Consider the following 19,079-nt stretch of genomic DNA (forward strand, 5'->3'; position numbering starts at 1 on the left):
TTTAGGACTCGATATGGACATTACGAGTTCCTAATTATGCTTTTTGGTTTGACTAATGCACCAGCAGTATTTATGGACTTGACGAACCGTGTGTTCCAGCCTTATTTGGATCAATTTGTGGTGGTAGAAGATTAGCACGATGAGTATCTTAGAGTGGTTTTACAGATTTTTCGTGAGAAACAGTTGTATGTAAAATTCAACAAGTGTGAGTTCTAGCTTCGAGAAGTGACATTTCTGGGACATGTAGTTTCTACCGAGGGGATACGAGTTGATCCTCGTAAGATTGAGGCATTGTTGGATTGGAAGCGGCCAAAGCATGTGTCTGAGATCCGTAGTTTTCTGGGGCTGACGGGATATTATTGACTTTTTGTAGAAGTGTTCTCTTTGATCGTGGCTCCGATGACTAAGCTACTGTGTAAGGGAGTTTCCTTCATTTGGATTGATGTACAGCAGGAGAGTTTTGATAAGCTTAAGACTGTTCTGACTCAAGCTCCTGTTCTGATACAGACTGAGCTTGGTAAGGGCTTTGTGGTATATAGCAATGTGCCACATGTGGGTCTGGATTGTGTTCTAATGCAAGACGAGAAGGTAGTTACTTACGCATCTCGACAGCTCAAGACTCATGAGGCTAACTATCCTACACACCATTTGGAGTTGGCAGCAGTTGTTTTCGCTCTGAAAATCTAGAGGCATTACCTGTACGGTAAGAAGTTATCTACACTGATCACAAAAGCCTCAAATATCTCTTTACTCAGAAGGACTTAAACTTTAGGCAACGTAGATGGGTTGAACTGCTTAAGGATTACGACTGCACTATCGAGTACTATCCTGGTAAGGCCAATATGGTGCCCAATGCGTTAAGCCGTAGGGCTATGACCGATCTGAGAGCGATGTTCGCTTGACTGAGTCTCGATAGGAGTCTTTTGGCAAAACTTCAGGTTAAACCGACATGGATTGATCAGATCAGAGATAAACAGTTGGGGGACAAGTCTCTAAAGTTGTATTTCCGTTAAGTTGAGAGTGGTGTTTCTACGGATTTTGGGATTAATAACGATAGGGTATTGTGCTTCTACGGTCGAATTTGTGTACTGAATGATGAGGACTTAAGACAGTTGATCCTGAGGGAAAAGCATAGTAGTCCTTATGCTACGTACCCCGAAAGGAACAAGATATACCGAGATCTGCGAGAATTATACTTATGACGAGGGTTGAAGCTTGAGTTTACTGACTTCGTTGCTCGTTGTTTGACTTGTCAGCAAGTTAAGGCTGAACATCAATTACCTTCGAGTTTTCTGCAGTCGGTTAAGATACCAATGTGAAAATGGGAGCGAGTAATGATGGACTTCGTTAGTGGGTTGCCTCTAACGCCTACTAAGAAGGATTCTGTCTGGGTCATCGTGGATCGATTGACCAAGTCTGCTCACTTTATCCTAGTTAGGACAAACTTCTCTCTACAAAAATTGGCTAAACTCTACATTTCTGAAATAGTGAGGTTGCATGGGGTACCTGTCTCGATCATTTCTAATAGGGATCCACGTTTCACGTCTCGATTCTAGAAGAAACTTCATGAGGCTTTAAGTTTGAGGTTAGACTTCAGTACTACTTTCCATCCTCAGACAGATGGTCAGTCGGAGAGAGTGAATCAAGTACGAAAGATATGTTGAGAAGCTGTGTTATCGATTCGAAGCAGTTGGGAGGAGTACTTGCCTTTAGCGGAGTTTGCTTATCAATCTAGTATACAGATGGCACTTTATGAGGCTCTGTATGGTCTATGTGTCGCACTCTCTTGTATTTGACTGAGTTGGATGAGCGGCGTGTTTTGGGTCTGAAATTGGTTTCTGAAATTGAGGATAAAGTTAGATTGATTCGGGATCGACTGAAAGCAGCTTCTGATAGGCATTAGTCTTATGCAGATCTGAAATGTCAAAAGATAGAGTATTTTATAGGGGACTTCGTTTTTCTCAAGGTTTCACTATGGAAGAAGATTTTGAGGTTCGGTCGCAAGGGTAAGCTGAGCTCTAGATTTATTGAGCCGTATCAGATTTTCAAACGAGTAGGGCCAGTCGCCTATCAGTTAGAGCTACATCCGAAGTTGGATCGGATTCATGACCTGTTCCACGTCTCTATATTGAGACGCTACTCCTCTTATCCCACATACATTGTTTCGATTGAGACATTGAAGTTAGGCTAGATCTGACGTTTGAGGAGAAGCCAATGTAGATTCTGGATCGCGACGTTAAGATTCTGTGAAAGAAGTCTATTCCCTTAGTGAAGGTGCTATGGCGAAATCATAGCACTTAGGAGGCCACGTGAGAGCCGGAGGATTCGATGCGTCAGCAATATCCTCACATTTTCTAATTAGGTAATTTTCGAGGCCGAAATTTTCTTTTAGGGGGTAGAGTTGTAATGCCCCAAATTTTTAAAATTTTGTTTTTGCAAATGTGTGACACAAATCTGTATCTGCTTCAATGGTTAAGTGTTCTGGGTGTGTGTAAGAGGTTCCATATTCAAGCCATGACTTAGGAAAATATTGGTATTTTTATGAATAAAGCTTGAACTTGGTCCATTAAGCTTATATTTTATTGTTGTGAAAATATATCAGAATGGGTCTGCTGGTTTAGTGGTTAAAGGGTGTGTTGGTTGTGTTAGAGGTCTTGTGTTCGAGTCTCTACATAAGCAATGGTTTATTTTTGCAATGTGCGTCAGTTAAGAGTTTGAAGGGAACTGGATTCTGAGTGGTTGAGTGTAGTGGGGATATGGGGAGAAAAATAAGGGATTTGGGGAGTTATTGAGTGACCCTAGGTTGCAAATTTCGACTCTCCCCTCTCACTCTCCCAATTTTTTTGGCATTTTCCCTTTCTATTCATCTACGTTTCCTACCGAATATCTTTCTTTCTCTTTTGCTGTCGAACCTTCACTGAATTTTAGTTTTTCTGCCTTATTTTCCTCTCAATTCACCTTTTCCTTTAATCTCGTTACTTTTCTGGAGTCCGCACGTTTTTCCTCTGATAATAGTAAGTGATTTTAGCATTTTGTTAATTCGATTTTTAAAGTATTGATTGGAGTCTTGTAAAAACTATTTTGGAAGCTGTGAATTAGGAAGAAAGGGGTTCTCTTCGCACGGAATCGTAATCAGAATAGTTGAGGTTGTAGAGTAAGTGTTATTTTAGTTGTGGGTTCCATAGATTTGTGTTTAATTGTGTATGGAAACAGTTTCTAAGTGTTAATTTGACAATTTTTAGGTTCTAGAGTGTTCGTGATTGCCTTAGCATCGAATCAGAACCAGGTGTGTACTCGAAACCACAAAAATCAAGAATCGACGAAAGCCAAAAAATGAATCTGTAGACGCCACACGGGCATGTGGTTACCCGTGTGGTAGGCCGTGTGGCAGTACACGGGCGTCTATTCGACGAGCCAGGCCGTGCGCACAAGACACAGGCGTATAACATGGTCGCGTGATGACCGAAGAGGCCATGTGTGACACATGGGCGCAACCTATTAGGTCGTGTGGGCCTATACGGGTGAAACACTGGCGTGTGAAATTCTGGGCCAAGCCTGTGATCTACACGACCAAGGCCAATTTGGGCAGTGTGGGCCACATAGGCGTGTCAGCCCAATTTTTTGAAATACTTTGAAAAGGTTGCTCGGGTCGCCCAAGTCGACTGGGACCTACTGTATGGTCGGTAAGAGTTACTTGACCCCTAATTTCGTGACTCAAGTATGTAATACTCAGCATGTAAATTTGAACTGTTTGGATAATCTGATAAATTGCATATTAGCATGTCATCTTTGTATGTTGCATTGCATCGGGGTAGGATGATGTTATTTGGAAGAAGTGTTCTGAAAGGCTCTTAAGCCTGATATCTGATAGCTCAGCTACAATTATCTGATTATATACTGTATTACGGTACAGTGTGATGTGTAGGGATGGGTGGGTCGATTTTATCCCCACATTGTGTGTAGGGCTGGACGGAGATGGTGTGTAGAGGCTGGCGGGTAGGATTCTGATATTCTATCCTGTATCTGTATCTGATTGGGCTAAAGCCCTAATTTATATCTAATTCTGCATCTGAATGGGCTAAGGCCCGTATTGATTCTGTAATGGGCTTCGGCCCCAGACTGTTTATTTATGACATCTGATGATTATTTTGTATATTTTTGTGGGGTTTACATACTGAGTTTGCGAAAACTCACCCTTTTTTGTTTAATCTGCACACGTAATCCCCAGTCTTGACGGATCGATGTAGCGGAGGGCTCGACAGTGGCGACACATAAAATTTTAGATTGACTTAACGTTTACTTCCAGTTTTTATTATTTATTTAGGGTTTTGATGTAATTCTGGACTTGGACTGTTTAGTTTTAACTCGGGACTTTATACGATTTTATGATTATTTAAACTGCAACTCATCAAAACTCGGTTTTCCTAAAAATTAAGGTTTTCTTAAATAAAAAACGATTTTTCGTAAAATAGAATGATTCTAAAGCTTCTGCGTAAAAGAGTTACGTTTTAATCACAACAAAAACCATGTATTTCTACTTCGTGGTAAAACAAAGATTAAGTAACTAGAACAGTTTTAACTCGTCAACTCCGATTTCAAACTCCATAACATATGACATCGCTAGATTCAGCTATAACGTCTGGGTCGAGTTTGGGGTGTTACAAAATATATCTTCTTTCTAGAAGATTTAGTATTTATGACTTATGAATATAATATATTTAACATTTATTAACATAATATATTTGACTTTGATTAGAATTAGGTTTTTTCAACTTATAAATAGATGTAGTCGAAACTCCTCTTGTAATCATTCGAATTTGACATGGTGAATTTCCTTCTCCTCTGCCCGTGATTTTTTTCCCGAAAGGGTTTCCACGTAAAAAATCTGTGTGTTCTTTATTTTTATTTCTCTTTTCTTTGCGATATATTGTCATTACCGATGTTTTATTTTTACATAATATTTTGAAGATCATTTTAAATCATTAAACATCTCTAAATATCACATATAATATCATAAAATCAAAACTTGTCCCAACAAAATAAACTAAAATTTTCATAGTTCTCAACTTTTCTATACATATAAAGACTATAATCACCCTATGTACATTCCATTTCTAAGTTCATAATTATATATTAAGAAGTTTGAACTTATAACTTGAGGAGTGATGTGATTCAAACTGAAGTAGAAATCTTAAAATCTTTCATGTTTTTACCTTTTACCTATGTGTTTAAAATAAATACGTTAAACTATGTGAATAACTTACTAAATACCAAATTGAATTTATTTACTTACCATTCATTTTTTATCAATTTAATACAAAATGAACAAAAATATTATTCTAAATAACATTAATACTACAATAAGCATATAGAATAATTCATTAATACAAACAATTAATCACAATAGCAAAAATTCAATTATCTTTTATTTGCTTAATAGCAATAACTTTTACATGCACATATGAACATCTTTTTCTTAATTCACACACATAACATATTCACTTTTTATTTGCTTGACCACCTAACTTGCAATTATCTAATAAAATGTTATTCTAAATATGATTATATCAACCCATCTCAATGCTCCATTATCATCTACTTAACATGTTACCCATCAATCTCCACTGGCTCTCTTTTATTAATTCACTTAATTATCAATTATAATTAATCTATAATTATAATTTTAATGTTATTCTAACTTGGTTTTGATTTAATTACTCACATGTCCTTAGTTAAATCCCTTATCTAATCCTTCTAATCCAATTACTTTATAATTTAGTCATTATGCATTAATTATTAACTTCTCTGATAATTTACTTTATAATTCTCTTCTCTATTTTCATATTCATCTTGAAAATCTCTCAATTTATTTTTCTCTTGGAAAAGCTTAGTTTAAGATTTCGACCTCAAAATTTAATTTTTTTTCATTACCAAAAAAAATTGAATCATTACAAATATCAAATTATAAATATATGAAGGTTTATCTTCATCCTATCCGGTTGTCAGGGACCAAACGTAATGAAGATTACTTTTGACATTATTATAGCAGTCAATCATAAATGGTCTGATGAGGTAGTTGTAACCAGAAACTATATGTATTCAATTTTAGGCTAAAATTTTATTCACATACATATATATAATTATTAGTAGATTTATTAATTTAGTGTATTTCAACTAGTACAAACAAGGCATTATATATAAGTAAAAATCTATAATACAAATTTAAACCACTAACTAAAAAAAATTAATTATCAAAATAGACATTTGCTACACTAATTCACTAGTGGCACCAACCCACGTCCATCAATTATTGCAGCATGATTAGTAACTCACTGGAACTCAATGATAAAAGTAAAAAAGCTAAATTATTAATTTATCAACTAAAAAAATATTTTACTGGTGTCACTTGACACATTAGCGGCACAAAAAAATTCTTTTTATTTTAAAAAAATTAATCATGCCGCAATGATTGGGGAAAGCGGGAGTGGTGCCGCTAGTTGGTCAGGCGACACCAACGGATTACTATAGCAAATGCCTATTTTAGTAATTAATTTCTCCTATCCTACATTGGTAATTATTTATTTGTTTTATATTATTTAGGTAAAAAAACCTTCCTCTCTATTTTTATTATATGATAAAAAAGGCATTTAAGTATTAAACAGTTGGAAATCAATTAAAACATTAATAAATATTAATTTTTTTATTATTTTTTGGTGATTTGACAAATCATGCAAATTCAAGAGCTAAAAAGATGAAAAAATAAATGAAAAAATAAACAACTTTATATTATGAAGGTGAAGGGCCAAATAATTCATTATGCTTAATCTTTTTTAGAATCAAAGATGAGGAGTGTAATTGCTTAGGATTGATCCCAAATTCTAATACCTATAACACAATATACTTGTCACTAGGCCAAAAGGTTACTATTGACTTATATTAAATTCTTATCTTTAATTTACAATTCATATCATATTATACAAATTTTTTAGTGTCATAAATAACATCTTACATACATAACCACCCTTTAACCCTTGTTAAGTTTGGCACATGAGACTTTGGTTTGGTGATAAAGTTAAAGCTCACGGAAAATTGAATATAAATATGTTATTTAATAAATATTTAAAATGATATTTTGTTAAAATAATAGTTATTTAAAACCTTGTTAATATAATTTAAACTGTTATATACATATTAGTAATTCTATTATACGTATATTTGTGTGAAAACCATTAAATAACAATTCGTATAATTTGAAACTATTAATAACACATATATAATAAGTCAAGTTAATTTGTGACATATAACTCAAATAACAATATTATCTTATACTAAATTATGACACATTCACGATGTGAGAAAAAATTTTATTATAAAATCCAATTAAATCTTAAAATTAATATATTTAAAGTTCAAAAGTCAACGTCATATTATTTTATTAAAAATTGAAAAATTTGAAAAGATAAAAACACAGTCGAATTAATATTTATTATCCAGTTGACTATTTATTAAAGCTTCTATATAAGGAAGCAACATTAAAGAAAGAAATCAAATTCTGCTTTTAAACTCCTTCCCCATTTCATTGTTGGTCCAATAATAATGGAAATATGGTATGTTTGGGTTTTCATAATATCTTTTTTGAGTGTAAGTGTAGGCAACTGGATTTATAGGTGGAGAAACCCTAAATGCAAGGGCAAACTCCCTCCTGGTTCCATGGGATTCCCTCTTATAGGCGAGACCCTTAGCTTTTTTGCCACTTCCAACTCCATTGACATGCATCCTTTCATTAATGAAAGATTGAAAAGGTAATAAAATAACCCTTTAAATTCCGTTTCATCTGCGTAGGTCAGTCCATTATCTCATTTTTTCAAATATGGTTTCAGATACGGTCCGTTGTTCAAGACAAACATAGCGGGTCGACCGGTGGCGGTGTCATCAGATCCCGAATTCAACTACTTCTTGCTGCAACAAGAAGGGAAACTCCTCGAACTCTATTACATGGATTCCTTTTCACAGATGGTACACCACGATAACATGAGTAACGTGGGTGGCTACTTCCACAGGTATCTACGGCGCTCCATTCTCAGTCATTTCGGACATGAGCCACTCAAACGTAAGCTGTTGTCTGAGTTTGAGGATGTAATAAACCATGAATTACATAAGTGGACCAATCTGCCAGAGGTCGATGTAAAACGCCAAACTGTTCCCGTAAGCAATTATAGCATATACATAACCAGATGATCCAAGAATGAAATATTGTAATAAAGATAAATATAGCTTGTTGGTTTGGGTATTTGCAGATGTTATTTGATTTAGCGTCACAGATCCTGATGAGCCATAAACCAGAAGAAAATTTAGGTGAAGATTTAAACAACATGTTGCAATCAATTATGACATTTCCTTTATATATCCCTGGGACCACTTTCTACAAATGTATACAGGTAAAAACATGCCATTAGATATGAATTTCATCATGAATCCTTCTAGGGTAAACACTAATGACTATATCTTTGACTGCAGAAGAAAAGAAAAGCAATAAAGCTGACAAGTAGGGTTGTAGAAGAGAGAATGAAGGGGTACTCTTGTGATAATTCAGCAGAAGGTTGCAATAAAAAGGGAGATTATTTGGATGAAATAGTAGGAGACATTGGGAAAGAAGCATTCTTGACGAAGGAATTCGTGCCTTTCCTTCTGTTTGGGCTACTCCTTGCTACTGTCGAGACGATTTCACCCACTATCACTTTGGCCACCATGTATCTACTGGACAACCCATCGGCTTTGCAACAATTAACAGTTTGTTCCTTCCTTTATATGATTTTAACTTACTATTATTGCTTTTAATTAAATTAATATATACTTAAGCATTTATATTTCTTTTTGCCAGGTGAATATTTTAGATAATTGGAGGGTTTATTTATATAATTTTTAATAATATAATCTGAGTTTTGGGGTTATGTTATATATTCGGATTTTATATGAGTGTACATGAATATATGCAATTTTTGTAGGTCTTAACTATAAAATTAGCCCCAATCAATATCGTTTTCCTCACTTAGTTATTTAGAGAGTTTTGTTTTAAAAAAAAAATGGTATCTTCAATTTCATCTTAATTTATTTGTACAATATTTGGTAAGAACATGTTATGTGTGTCTCGTATGCTGTTCAATTTCATCTTAATTTATTTATACAATATTTGGTAAGAACATGTTATGTGTGTCACGTATGCTGTGTGTCACGTACTAATTGATTGAGATTGTATGTTGAGATAAAATGAGAAAAAATTTCTTTGAAAAAATTTGGATATTAATATGTTAGTTTTTAAGAAATGAACCAGGAGGAGCATGAGAAAATTCTAAAGAACAGAGAAGATGCCAATTCTGGACTTGTATGGGAGGAATACAAATCCATGACGTTCACTCGTTACGTGAGTTAATTGATTGATTATGCTAACTTTTTTAATAAATAAATTTAGGCCATGTTTGTTCATGTTTTTTTTTTTTTTTTTTTTTGCTATTTTCAGGTGATTAATGAAACACTTAGGTTAGAAAATCTTCTTCCAGGGATGTTGAGGAAAGTTATAGCTGACATTCACGTCGATGGTAGATAACTATATATATATATATATATATATTAAGATAAACTATCAAAATAGTTACTTTTGTTTATCTCATGTTGTATTTTAGTCATTAAGCCATTAATTTCCATTAACAGTTTAATGATAAGTTGATATGACACGTTAAATAATCATTTCAAATATAAAATTTAGGTTAAATTGTACAATTGGTCTCCATATTTTTCATTTTGAGTAATTTAATTTTTTTTTATGTTCTTTCAACTTTCTTTTTTTTTTCTCTTCATTTTCCATTCTCTTCTACTTCTCCCTTCTCCACCTCTTTATCATAAAAGAAAAAAAAAATTTGCTCAAAACAAAAAAAAAGGGACCAATTGTATAATTTAACCTAAAATTTTCGTTTGAAATGATAATTTAATGTGCCACATCAGCTTACCGTTACATCGTTAACGGCAATTAACACTCAATGACTAAAATATTACAACACAATAACATAAGTGACTAAAATGTAACATGTGACAAACAAAAGTGACTATTTTGATAGTTTACCCTATGTATTATTACCAATTTATTTGAATATATTATAAACAAGTGTGATTCATCCTTTAAATAATGATAAAATTAAAAATATAAATATTGTAGGATATACAATACCAAAAGGTTGGGTCCTATTGGTTATGCCCACAGCTCTTCATCTAAACCCTAATATATATGAAGATCCTCTTACCTTCAACCCTTCAAGATGGAAGGTATATTTATATTCTTTCCCATGGCTTAGATCTTAAATTAAACTTTGGGAGCCATTAATTATAATTTTTCATTTGTTATGATATTTTTAAAAATAATAAAATGAATAAAGAACATTGGGAGCAATGGAATGGCAAAGAACTTCATACCATTTGGAGGAGGGAATAGGCCGTGTACTGGTGCAGAGTTCAGCAAGGTTCTAGTGGCTGTCTTTTTACATGTCTGGGTCACCAAATTCAGGTATGTTTTTTCATTATTTTGTATATATATTTTAATAATTTAACCCAAAGAATCTAAGCCAAAAATGCTTTGCAAATTTTATTCAACAGGTTCACAAAAATCAAGGGTGGGAACATGGTTCGTTCACCCATTCTGGAATTTACAGATGGTTTCTACGTTAATGTTTCAGAAAAACATTGTTAAATATATATATATGTGAGTTCAATGCTAATGTTTTGATTTTATTCATAACATTATGCTAAATTATATATTAATAAATATTAGTAATAGTTTCAGTTTACAAGTGCCCGTATGTATGTTCCGACATGTACTTATTATTGTACTATATTTATAGATCATGAATGTGTCCATTCTGTGTTGTGAACATGTTCACCATCATCTTTTATTAATACCAATGACTCAATATATAACAACATATTCCTCTTAAACTTCATTTGAAGATGGCCTTGAAAGTGCCAAAGTAAAATTTTCATGGATAAAAATATATATCAATTTTTAATTTAGTGATTTTGTGATATTTAATTAACAATGTTTAACTTTAAAATGTTATTGATAATTGTGTCATGTTTTTGAAAAGAAGAGTGAGAAAATTTTAAACTTATCAAATCTGAATATATCTCGACCTTATAAGAGTGATTTTGTTTTTAAAAATCAAGTTTGAGAATGGGATGAATCAGCTTTTCCTTTAAAATTGTATTGATACTTGATACTATCTTTTATTATTATTATTTAACTTTTGAATAAAAGTTTGAGATTTAGCAAAAAAAAATATAAAATGGCGCTATATATTTGTGTGAGAGTTTGGGCATAGATTTAGTGGCATTTGCAAGTACAACCATTGTTAAATACTTGAGGACTCGATTCAATAATAATATTCACATATGTTTGATTCAAATAAATTTCGAGCTTGAAATTTTTTTTTTGGGAGGGTAGAGTTGTAATGCTCCAACAATTTAAGTTTTGATTTATAGGTTGTTGTGTGAAGAAGTTTAAATTAAATTTAGACGCTAAAAAATAAATCTAATTAGTTAGGGATATGATTTGTATGTTTTGAAAATAAACTAGTTATTTTATTCTTTTATCCTTATTTTTCTCTTTCCCTCACCTTTCCCACGTTCAATTTGTGGGTTTTTTTTTTTTCCCTGCCTCTATTTTTACGTCTGTTCTTCATTCTCTACTCTTTAGTTCTCTTTTATTTTTCTTGGTTGCAATCATTGCTCTCTTGCATTCTTGTCAATACTGGTTGGATTCCTTTGTTTCGGTTTTAGGCTTAAATAGTTAGAGGTAAGATTCCCTCATCTGCAACTATGATCTTTTGTGGAATTGATGTGGGCAATTGGGAATTATGGAATTGTGATAGTGTAGTGCAAAATTGGTATCCTTGCAATATCTTATTAATCCGCTATGTTTTTAGGAGAGGATCAAGAGGGAAGAAGCGTTTCTTCAGTGGTTTAAGGGCGTATGTTGCTGTTGCGTGCTTGGGTAAGCGTTTAGTTTTGTTTTGGGGCTGTGCAGCTTCGTTTGTAGGTTTGTTTAGTAGTTTTTGGATGAATCGAAGATGGTGTTCTCTGAATGGGTTTGTTTTCGTTACTGATTTAAGTGTAATAATTGTTGTGTTTAGGTTCTGGAAGCCTCATGTGAGTTTTTATATCGAAATTGAATCAGGTGCAACAAGAAACTCGAAAAACAGCGAACAAACATGAAATTTGGTCTTCTGTTAGTATAATTTTCTGATATCTTTAAGTGTATTTGAGCTGTGATATGATAATTTAAACTGAGAGTAATCTTATATACGTATATGATTTGTATCTGAAATGTTATGCATGGTTTCTGCTATGATTGTATCTGATTTTGGGGTGGGATATAATATGTGGTGGAAGTGTTTTTGTGAGAGGTGATATCTCGCCTATTATACTGGCAGCGTAGCTGCAAATAATCTCAAAAGTGTCATATCGACACTAAGTAGTGTGTTGGGTTGGACGAGTATTTAATACTCTATATGGTGTGTAGGGATGGTTAGAGATGATGTGTAGCGGATGAGAGTAGAACTGTAAATTTGCATATGATTCTGAGTCTGTATAAGATATACCTTTGTATCTGCTCTGCCATGTAATAAATCTGAAATTAAATCTGAAATTTTGTTTTTTTAAATTACACACTGAATTATGAAAACTCACTTTCTTTTTGTCTGTCACTTTCAGGTAATTCTTAGACATAGGCTAGTCGGTGCGACGGGAGCTCGGTTATAACCATATTTTCATATATTTAATTTGTTTAAATTTGAGTTTGAGAGTTTTATAAAATTTGAACTGTCTGGACATTTTTGGTGGTTTCGGGTTTTGAACTTTAATTTTGTTTTTCTGAAAATACTGCTCAAATGTTTTATCGACAAAGTTCATTTTTTTGCAAGACAACGAGTTTCTAATTAACAAAATATGTTTTCAAAAATACTTCTTTCTAAGGCTTTCCGCTGCAAAATAATTAATTTTTAGAAAACATAATACAACATGGTTTCAACTAAACAGTTAATTAATTAAGGATAATTTCTTCTAAATTGGAGATTTATTTAGTAATAGAAATTGAGCTGTTTTTAACCTTTTGGAAAGTTAAATTTTCAAACTATTTTACGTAATCACTTTATATTCGGCCATAATATTTAGGTTGGGTTTGGAGTGTTATATTTAGTTCGTATCGATTCTCATATCAATCAATATCAATCCGGTCCGATTCAAACAATTATGAGCTAAACTATATTCAAAACTAAATTGAATTTAAACCATTTCAAATTACATCAAATTCAAGTAGTTAGAAGATGATTATTATTATTATTATTATTATTATTATTATTATTATTATTATTATTAGAGATAAATCTTAAAATTATACATAAATTTTGATTTAATGTGTTGCAACTTGCAATTGTATATATAAACTTTAATCGATACAATTGTACACGTGAAATTGTGGTTCAAATGTATACTTGAAACTTTAATTTTGATTTTATCATAAACATTTAAAAAATAAATTGTTTATATTGGATAAATATAATTATTTATGTGTGCAATATATAAACATAAGATGATGTTATATTAACAATCGTATTAATAATATACAAGAATTGGATCAAATTAAAATTTCATGTATAAAATTATACATTAAACCATAATTCATGTATAGTTTGGATTTATCCTTATTACTATTGTATATCCAATTTTGATATCCCCACGACGAGGCAAATGAAGCACGATTGGCATGGTTTATATTTGCAAAAATAAAAAAAGAACAATCTTTTACAATAGTAAAATTTTAATTAGATAAAAAATGTTATCGACTCTAGTTGAGAATGATTGCAAAATGAGATTGTAATATAAAATGGTTCAAATGGCAAGTTCTTGGAAATCAGAAATAAATTGCCGAAAACAAAATATTCCACCCATGAAGGCTTGAAGAATTAAAACCACTATTATTTGACAAAGGATGCCATTACAGATGAACCAAAGGTGTTCATGTTGCTCAGCTTGTTCTAACACTCATTTATTTATCAACAAGAAACAAACTTATCGTACATAAAACCGCAGAGTGAATGCAAACTCACCTTCTATACGGTAACATGGGCAGGACCAAACATTCATACTAGTTCATCTACTTGCGTACAACAAGCAATCCTTTTGCTAGCTCTAAGGCTTTCGGCCGTCCGAAAAACTTCTCCACGATTCCTAATGCAAACTCGATGGAAGTTCCAGGGCCCCTGCTTGTAATGAGGTTGCCATCCACCACTACTCTGTTGTCAATATGACTTTGATCTGATAGCTTGTCGCACATTGCAGGGTAAGCTGTGGCCTTTTTGCCCTGGGCCATAGCACAACACGACTGTTAACCATCCGGGAATATCAAATACTAGAAACTTTCTTTCGAGTGCTGTTCTTTTTTCACTCGAGATCGAAATGTTTGAAACAGATATAATTATAGGAACCACACACACAAACTTGTGACTTGTAATCAAAATATAAAAGCAAGTGCAAGCACAATAGTGAAAGTTCAAAGTTAAAGGCAAAAGCAAAAGCAAATGATACAACCTAAACAGTTTGTATTTTGTAGTGACCATCTTGCCTAATTATAAGTTCTAATGTATATAGTAGTTGAAATTATTTAATCAAAAGCCTCCAGAGACGCAGAGACTACTTCCCCAGAGGCAGATTATGGTTCTTTTAATTAAGTTGATCATTTATTTTACGAACAAAACAAACAAGTACAATTCCATGCAGATTTATAATGAAAACATGAAAATGTTAAACTCGATCAAGATTATAACTTGATTAAACCATGAGGCTCCAACACCAAAGCTGGAGATGTACATATAGCTCCATAGGGTTGGTTTGATTCCGCTTGCTTCTTTAACAAGTTCACCAGCTTATCAGATTTAGCAAATGCTTGGGCACCACCAAGTCCTCCGTGTAGATAGGAAAGACCAAGTTAAAATATATTACAAAGAAAGAAAATTGGGAGGAATTAGGACCAGGGAATATGACAGAATTCCAACATACTGGCAAGACTACAAGGTCATATGTAAGTTTAGCAGCTTCATCGAGAAGCATATCTGTCACTAATTTAACTTCACTAGAAGCTAGAATTTCAAGATTGTCTCCATCAGAGGCCACCACAACATTTGCCTTTGTTCGACGCAGTATGTCAATGATCATAACTGCTTCCATTTCTTCTGAGCCACCAGCAATTGGTACAAGAACGTGAAAATTTAATCAAACATTTATCATAGAAAAGAACCATAAATTTTGGGTGATAGTACTAAGACAAATTTAAATGTCAGAATACTTGGAAGTTGAAAATCAGTATCTGAATGAACTCACCAACTGACTGCATAGAATCATTTTAGGAAAGAAATGAAAATTTAGAAATAAAGATAACTATCTTCTTGCAGAAATGAACTTACATATTATCTAGTAATTACATGATAATAACTTGCTTTTTTGTTTCACCTAAGGGAGGGAAAGCAGAAGTAGGAGTAAGGAGGGCTGTAACAAGATCAAGTTAGCAGCTAATGACATATCAAATTCAGGCAGCCTATTTTCAATCTATTGATTTATAACAAAATTCTCGACCCTCACAGAAGCCTGCTAGATTTAGAAACAACCACCTCGGTCCAGTGGTCCTGGTACCAAAACAATTGCAAGCAAGTGCTTAAAAGCAGCTAAACTTAGCAAGCAAGTGTTCTTCCATATCTTGGACTTTAACCGTTATTTTTCAGAATCAAAGAAGAAAGTAGAACTATAGAAATTGCCAGATGCAAGTCGGCTCTATCTTTACGCTGTTCTTTCTGAACTCCACTTACTAGAAATTCGTTGTGTCCTTGAAACTCTTTAGAATCAAGAATTGGAACTCTTTTTGAGTCCTAATCAGAGTATTGGAGGAGAATGAAAATCCACCATTAACCACTCAGTATACTGAGATGTACTTAAGAATGAAGATTTATGCATCAACTATTATACAAAACTTGATAGAATGTAACAATAAACAACACTAAAATCTAACCTGCAGAACATTATTGCATTTCCATTCCATGGGATTCAGCTCTGTTATTGTATAGTCATCACCATGGTTAGGACACATCACCTGAAGATAACCAGATCCATTTTAGTAAATAGTGGCGCCACTAATCAGAAACATCATCTACTGAGCTTCCAATTAGCCTGATTGCTTTTCCTATTTCCTAAAAAGAACGTAACTACTGTAGTAAAAAGTGCCCGTACCAATGGTTTTTTGGGTCATAAGGCACAGCTTGCCCATTAATGAAAGGTTCCCCTGAAAATCAATAACGTACGTTTTCTAGTATTAATAGCTTAAAACAAAGAGACACCAAATAAAGAAATATTCAAGATTAAAAATGAATATTTACCTCCATAATCCTTGTTCTTCACATCTAGATAGGAATCTGGAAGAACCCACCGAACTCCAGGGAGTTCTGAGGAAAAATAAAAAAATTATGAGACATAGGGAACAAATAGCATTGGAGTGGCAAAAAAATAAGAAAAGAGATCATGCACCTTTGATCTTTTATGAGACCTCTTCAAACAACAAAGCACCAAATGCATAGTAATGTCTGGTTGAAACTGATTATATCTTCATTCTTGCTTCGTCCTCACTGCATATGCGATACACAGTACATCCCTTGTTCTGGAGAAATAAAAACAAGCAAGTAATTGTAAAAAATATCACTACAAATAAGGAAATCCCAGCACTTAAATAATACAACAATCATCACATAGATAAATGGAGCTTTTGCTATAACTAATAGTATAACATGTTGGAATGAATATAGATCAGATCTAAAATCCCTTGTAAAACAAGCATTACTTACTTGCATTACAAAGACAGAAAAAATTGTTTCAATGACCATAGTCAATATGCAGAGATTCTTCTATCCATTTACATCGTAATCCACGTCCTCAAGGCGTTAACAATAAAAAAAGGGTAAAATGACAAAAGAAATATCCGGAGGTACTTCATATGTCTGTTGGGAAGAAATCGAAACAACCGAAACAAAGCGAAAGCACAACCGGTGTTCTTTCTCTCCCTATAACTCCTGTCAAAAATTATGGCAAGCACAATAGCACAAAATATGTTCTCTAGGAACCTTAATCAACCACTAATCAACTAATGCTACCACAACAAAAATAAATAGAAACACCGATATTTTTACGTGGAAAACCCCTCTAAATCAAGGGTAAAAACCACGGGACTTTAGAGTCCGATAAAGAGCTCCACTATCATCAAATGTTCGACTACAAGATCACAATATCAAGCCTACAACAAGCATTCAACTCCGACAAGGCTAACAATATGTAATCTTTAGCAAAAGAGAGAAAAATGAGAGAACATCACCAAAAACGTAGCTGCTGAAAAACGGGTATTTCTGACGCTACAAGACTCGGATGAAAAATCCGACCGTACAAAGTCAAGAACACCTTATCGCCTAGCTGCTGTCCAAAAATCAGCTCAATCGAACCACGGATGGACCTTCGATCGAAGAGTTGATCACTGCTGCACCAAACTTAAAAAACTGAAATTTTCTTCTCTTTCTCTCTGTTTTTAATTTGAGAATTTTTTTTTTGGCTCTCTCTCATTCTGCCCACAACACCCGTAAAAGCCAAAATGAATGGCTCTTTTTTTTTTTTTGACAAATCCAAGAAAAGAAGGCAAAACATTATGCCAGAAAATATGGGTTTCCCACATAGTGGGACCCACACCTAACAAATCTCCCCCTCCAATTATGTGGGGAATGCCTCCATGCCGGAGGTCAAACAACATGCTTCAAACTTTCCTCTTGGTAAGGCCTTCTTCAACATATCAGCACCATTATCATTAGTGTGTATCTTTTCAAGCTCTAATAGCTTAGCTTCAAGAACATCTCGTATCCAATGGTACCTCACATCAATATGCTTAGATCTAGCATGAAAAGTTGAGTTCTTACCAAGATGAATAGCACTCGCTATCACAAGACAGATATACTTCTCCGAGTAAAACCAAGCTCATGCACAAACTTCTTCATCCAAAGCATCTCCGTTACGCCTTGGTTCTTTGCAATGAACTCGATTCGGTGGTGGACAATGCAACACACTTTTGCGTCTCGATTGCCATGCTACGACTCCTCCTGCATAAGTGATTAAGTAACTCAAGTAGATCTCCTCGAGTCAATGTCTCCGGCCATGTCTGAATCTGTATACCCAACAAGAACAGGTTTCTCATTGCCGAAACAAAGTTTCATGTTGGAAGTGCCACGAAGATATCTCATAATCCACTTCACTGCATTCCAATGCTCTCTGCCTGGATTAGAAAGAAACCGACTAACTGTACCAACAGCATAAGCCAAGTCTGGTCTCGTGCAAACCATTGCGTACATCAAACTACCCACGGCTGAAGAGTAAGGAATTTTCTACATCTCTTCCTTCTCCTTTTCTGTGGAAGGACTATGCTTAACACTCAATCTAAAGTGCATAGCAAAGGGAGTATTCACCGCTTTAGCTTTGTCCATACTAAACTTTTGAAGTACTTTCTCAATGTACCTCTCTTGCGATAACCATAATTTCTTGGCCTTTCTATCACGTGTCAATCTTATGCCAAGAATTTGCTTTGCTGGCCCCAAATCCTTCATTGCAAAGGATTTACTCAACTCTTGTTTCAGCTTCTCAATTCTAGAAGCATTCTGACCAACAATAAGCATATCATCAACATAGAGCAAAAGAATAATAAAATCATCACCAGAGAATCTCTTAACAAACACACAATAATCAGAAGTAGTCTTCTTGTAGCCTTGCTCCCCCATAACAGACTCAAACTTCTTGTACCATTGCCTTGGAGCTTGCTTCAAACCATACAAGCTCTTCTTCAATTTGCACACATAGTCCTCTTTCCCTTGTGCAACAAAACCCTCTGGCTGCTCCATGTAAAGCTCTTCTTCCAAGTCACCATGAAGAAAAGCAGTTTTCATATCCATTTGTTCAACCTCTAA

At 33.9% G+C, this 19,079-nt stretch overlaps 2 protein-coding genes and 1 long non-coding RNA gene across 5 annotated transcripts; 2 read left to right on the forward strand and 1 right to left on the reverse strand.

Moving 5' to 3' along the window:
- Positions 1–7,516: 7,516 nt before the first annotated feature.
- Positions 7,517–10,968, forward strand: LOC108481826 (beta-amyrin 16-alpha-hydroxylase CYP87D16-like). Its single transcript, XM_053030915.1, has 9 exons — positions 7,517–7,802; positions 7,881–8,205; positions 8,298–8,438; positions 8,518–8,790; positions 9,332–9,421; positions 9,518–9,596; positions 10,211–10,317; positions 10,428–10,555; positions 10,645–10,968. The coding sequence occupies exons 1-9, from the start codon at positions 7,597–7,599 to the stop codon at positions 10,736–10,738; spliced, it is 1,443 nt and encodes a 480-aa protein (XP_052886875.1). The 5' UTR covers positions 7,517–7,596; the 3' UTR covers positions 10,739–10,968.
- Positions 10,969–11,687: 719 nt separating this feature from the next.
- On the forward strand, positions 11,688–12,691 carry LOC128295377 (uncharacterized). Its single transcript, XR_008285837.1, has 2 exons — positions 11,688–12,037; positions 12,177–12,691. It is a non-coding gene; the product is annotated as an uncharacterized LOC128295377 (long non-coding RNA).
- Positions 12,692–13,998: 1,307 nt separating this feature from the next.
- Positions 13,999–17,749, reverse strand: LOC128295380 (protein DJ-1 homolog B-like). Of its 3 annotated transcripts, none has more exons than XR_008285845.1 (6): positions 17,453–17,749; positions 16,615–16,744; positions 16,467–16,532; positions 16,321–16,372; positions 16,103–16,183; positions 13,999–14,404 (listed from the first exon to the last, which is right to left on the reverse strand). XR_008285845.1 is itself a non-coding variant. In XM_053030926.1 (2 exons), exons 1-2 carry the CDS (start codon positions 16,178–16,180, stop codon positions 14,198–14,200), a joined length of 285 nt encoding a protein of 94 aa, XP_052886886.1. In that variant the 5' UTR covers positions 16,181–16,296; the 3' UTR covers positions 13,999–14,197. The 3 variants fall into 3 exon arrangements, 1 of the variants encoding a protein (XP_052886886.1); XR_008285843.1 differs by having other exon boundaries at positions 16,929–17,749; XM_053030926.1 differs by lacking the exons at positions 16,321–16,372; positions 16,467–16,532; positions 16,615–16,744; positions 17,453–17,749 and having other exon boundaries at positions 16,103–16,296.
- Positions 17,750–19,079: the final 1,330 nt, after the last annotated feature.

Source organism: Gossypium arboreum, chromosome 1, assembly GCF_025698485.1.
Source record: "Gossypium arboreum isolate Shixiya-1 chromosome 1, ASM2569848v2, whole genome shotgun sequence".
Taxonomy (NCBI): domain Eukaryota; kingdom Viridiplantae; phylum Streptophyta; class Magnoliopsida; order Malvales; family Malvaceae; genus Gossypium; species Gossypium arboreum.